Source organism: Pteropus vampyrus, unplaced genomic scaffold (assembly GCF_000151845.1).
Source record: "Pteropus vampyrus isolate Shadow unplaced genomic scaffold, Pvam_2.0 Scaffold1000005021, whole genome shotgun sequence".
Lineage (NCBI taxonomy): Eukaryota > Metazoa > Chordata > Mammalia > Chiroptera > Pteropodidae > Pteropus > Pteropus vampyrus.
In genome coordinates this window covers 1,043-5,755 of record NW_011919423.1, presented here as the reverse complement: position 1 = coordinate 5,755, position 4,713 = coordinate 1,043, and the positions used below count along the sequence as shown (strand labels likewise).

Sequence of the window (4,713 nt, the reverse complement as noted above, 5' to 3'; positions counted from 1 at the left end):
TCAATGCAGCATAAAGTTGCCAGGGTGGGAATTCAAAAGTCCATTAGTGCATTATTAATAATAATAGTGAGAGGAGCTAATTCCACGTCCACCTTTAGATTCCTGGACTCACGTATTGTGGCCATGTGGGACACAGTAATATATGAGGGTCTCTGATTTAAAGCACGTGCTGAATCCTGTTAAACAAAGCTTCATCCTAGCAGAATATTGCCTCCCAACTGGACCTGGAACTCAGTGTCCCGTAAGCTATTCGACCTTTCAATTAGGCCAGCTGATTCTCAGTGGTGGGATGTGTAGTAAGACTAGTTAATCACATGAGAATTATTAATTTAGTTGATAAAACAAATCATGATTTCCTGTTTATTCATACAAATTCTTTATTGTAGGAATTTTCTCATAAAAATTATATAATTATGTAAATCATAAACTATCAATTAAAAAAGGAAAGAAAGTGGGGAAAAAGAAAGAGAAGGAAGGAGGGGAGAAAGGAGGGAAGGAAGGAAGGAAGGAACGAAGGAACGAAGGGAGGGAGGGAGGGAGGGAGGGAAACAGATATTAAATGAGCACACATTTCTTCTTAATTCTATGTTTCGAACACCCTATTTACTTCCTTATACTCTTCTAACAACCATTCCAATGCATATATTACATATAACCATATCAGAATGCCCTAAAAATACTGTTCATCTTCTGGCTTGCCATGTGGCTAAAATGTCCCATTGATCACAATCTAATTATTCTCTCTACATTTTGAGGGCTCCTATTCACCTATCTTCTTATGCATTACAATGAAACCCAAGTAGCAACTGAAAGCTCCCTCCTCCTCCTTCTCCTTTTTCTCCAAAATATTTGTTACTGTCCAAATATTCAAGAACACAAAAACCATAAAAACTTCTTATACAGTTTTTCCATCCCAGACAAAAAAAAAGTTTACACTGGGTCATAAGTTTATGCTGGATCCAGTGACTCCCTAGTATTCACTGCAATTCCTATCAACATTAACAGCAGAGTTGAGCCATGCTAAACTTACTACATAATTAATTATGACAATGTTAACATACTAGAGAATCCATCTCTAGTATTCTGACAGTGAAATTATACAAAAAAAGAAAAGAAAAAAAAGAAAGAAAAAAAGAAAGATTTGAGAAAATATCAATGCCTGGATGAAAGTAGCAAAAAGAATTCTACTAACAAATTTCTGTGATAGATTTCTAGATTTGAGATATGACAAGAATAGGAAGCTACTTTTATAAGTGAGAAAAAGTCTTCTCTCTACACTGCTCTTAAGTAGTTGCCAAAATTATCATGACTGTGACACTTTCCAAAGCCCATCACAAATCTAATCAATCTCCTATAGTTAGCCAATAACTTTTCAGAATCCCTCCAGATTACACATACTTGAACTCAGACAAAATACACTGACACATTGTAACTGGCACAGTGAGACCCAGGGAAAATATTCCAAGAAAATTGTCTGTATACGACCAAGTGGACATGGAAGCAAACTTACAGGGAAAGAATATGAGTTCAGCTTTTGTTTTCAGGCTTGATAGAGAGACACAATGATGAATAAAAACTAAGAGTCAATCCCTTAAAGCAGTCAACCTCAAAGCAAGATCTTGAGCATCTGATTGATGTAGGACGGGGCAAATTTCTCTGAGTTGGTTGGGGGAAACCAAGCCTTGCACCGAGAGAAGAAGAGGGTCCTTTCGCAGAGAGTATGGAAAGAACTCAACACACACACCAAAGTTAGAGTTAAAAGGAAAGTTTATTAGAAAAGGGGTAACCCTCCACAGACAGAGTATGGTCTCCTCTCAGAGGCAGAGTGTGTGACGGACAGTAAGTGATAGAGAAAAGGGACTGAGAGAGACCCTGAGTGTTCAGGGGAATTCAGTTTATATGTCATTCTTTAGTTCTCATTTCCTTTGATATGGACATACAGTGAGGAAGGGGAGGAGTACATAGCATGAAAAGGTGAGACTATGTAGAGTGGAAGGCCTGCTGGCAGTTCCTAGTCTTTAATCTTAATCCATAGCTTCCCCATGGTTTTAGCTATAGGGAATGACTCTTGGATCCCATTTCCCCTTCACAGGTGTGGGGAATGGGTTGTTAGCAATTCCAGTAGAAATCTTCCTTCTTTCCGAAGGTGTCCTCCTGGCCTGGCTGCAGGTGTCCTCCTGGCCTGGCTGCAGGGCTGATCGGCATACTATAGTCTCTGATTGTGGCTTGATTAACATTTTTAATTCTCTTGCCTCTTCCCTACATTATGATAATTATGTGATGAGAACACTGTCTCTTTCATCATTCTAGAATAGTATTAATTATGATGCAGTTCCTACAAAAATGAAAAAGCTTCTGAAATAGTTTATCAGACATGAATTTATAAAATTCTATGAAAGTACTTGGGTCTGCTCCTCTCTCTTTGCCTCATTTCTGTCATACAGCAAGAGATCTTTAAAAATAGCATAGGAAGAGATCTAAAGTCTCCAAAACCTCCACGACCATGAGTGGTTTGTGCTCAGCTCCCCCGCAGTCTCAGGCACTGTGTCACTCAGAACACAGAAGTACACAGCTGAGTCGCTCAGACGGGCTGAGGATTTCCTCAGGTCGAAGGAAAACTCATTCTTCCTCAATTCAGCCACAAAATCTTTGTCGCCTTTAACCAAGGTGTCCCCTGAATAGTATTTGAGGAGAAGCTGGAGGCCTTCGCTGGGGTACTGGACGTACCAGAAGAGAAGAGGAGTTGCGCCGTACTCATACTTGCACCTCAGCTCCAGCGAGGCTCCTTCAGAGACAGTGATGTGGCTGTCAGGCTGAGTCACCTTCTGGCCTTTGGCGTCTCCTGCAAAATGAATGTTTTATCAGTGAATGTAGTGCAGATTTTGCTGTGAAGCCTAAGTATTTCCACTCAGAATCTGTAGAACTAGAGAGCATTATGAAATTTCACTCACTCGAGGCAAATATCATCCCCAGTATTGAGACGAGCAACAGGTGCATGGCTGAACAAGAGAAACACCATGGGATATTTTCTGGAAAATCTGCCCTTAGCAGGCAGGAAAATGACTGCAGAAACCAGCCCTTGGAATTAGGAGGTGGGGGGAAGAACCAGCTTGCTCTTGTCGATAAAAATGCAAAAGTTGCTGAGATGAGCCTGGAGCTTTCTGACATCTGACGTTTGTCACCTCTCTGACTGCAAAGAACTCAGCCAGCTGCAGGGAGGTGCTGAGCAGATGATACTCATTTTGTTCTATCTCTAGTTTGTGCAACATTGCCCTCTGCAGGCCAGGTGCACAACCAAAGGTCCTGAGACCCCGTGAGAACTAATCACTGGGTTCCTTCTATTTTCTGAGATGAATCAAAATTTCCACACAACATCTTTCTTCCTTCCCAAATCTGATGGTGTATTAGTTCTACAGTCCATTAGAAATGAATACCATATAAAAGTAGACTAACGAGTTACCTTGCTGAAAAATAATTTTTTAAAAGTGTATCAGACGAGAAATTCAAGTCTGTGAAAGTCTTCAGAATCATACCACTTGCCTCGGACTGAGTTTTGGATGGCCCAGTGCTGACATGTGATGATGGAAGATGAAAGAGGTATTTCCCTTGGCTGATGCTCATGCACCCACATGAGTCTTGGAAAACCTTTTAGAGGAGTTTCAGGACCCATAAAATGAGAGTAGTGCTCTGTGGAAGGGAGAAAGTGGATTGCCCAAGGGCTGAAGGACATAACAACCACACTAATAAAGCAATCTCTGAACAGCTCAGAATAGACAAATTCTCTGCTTTCTCTGTGGACAATAAACTCTTTGACAAAAATCTGAATATTTCTTCTCTGTGATTCCAGGAGTCTGAGCCCAGGCTTCTCCTTGGGTTCTTCAGTCATTTGTTCATTTCAATCGAGATTTCTTTCAACAAAGATTTACTAATGCTATTCATTTGTGAATTGTTAGTCTATTGAGTGTGGACCTCTGATTCCTGGGGTTTTTTACTTACTCTCATCTCTTCTGAAAGTCCTTCTAACTAAAAGCATAGAAATATGAAAGAGAATAAACCAAACCCCACAGAAGTACAAACAATAATGATCATGTAGAGATAAGAGAGTTATAGTTTTTTCCACAATACAGAAAGTAAATGGGATCATATTGAGCATTAAAGTCAACACAGAAAAAAAATGTAAAAAAATGCTATGAGGAGCAATTCCTGCTAGCTTTCAGGCTGGTGGCCATTTTAACTCCTTTTGAAGTAGCCCAGTGTCAGCAAACCCCAGCATCTACAAAATCAAAGGCCACCAGATTGACATAAGCCTTGAAACAGTGCTCTTTTCCTTTGTACTGGAAGGACGCACAGGAATTCTCCAGTTGTCTCTGGTAGTGAAAGCAACATCTCATAGTTGAAGAAGTTCAGAAATAGAATATTCTCCTTTAAGAAAGTCGAGAGGATTCTAAGAAATATACTGATTGCCAGAAAGGTTAAATAATCTCCACAGAGAGCATAGAACACAATAAAAAAATGATCCTGAAAAACAAGCAAAAATTAAGAAATTTAAAAATTAAAGAGTGGAAGAGAAAATGGAAAACACAACAGCTGTTTTAGGTACAAAAAAGACATAGTCTTTGATAAGTTATACCATGCCTTAACATGCTTTTGGAAATTGATGCAGAATTCAACAATGCTTGAATTTTAGAAAAAAATTTGTAGTAGTTAAAGGAT

General features: G+C 39.5%; 1 gene segment (V, D, J or C); it reads right to left on the bottom strand.

The window, feature by feature from the left end:
* Positions 1-2,185: 2,185 nt before the first annotated feature.
* LOC105311576 lies at positions 2,186-3,167 on the bottom strand. The segment is given in 2 exon segments: positions 2,186-2,842; positions 2,952-3,167. Coding segments are annotated over 2 exon segments (411 nt in total).
* Between the last annotated feature and the right edge of the window lie 1,546 nt (positions 3,168-4,713).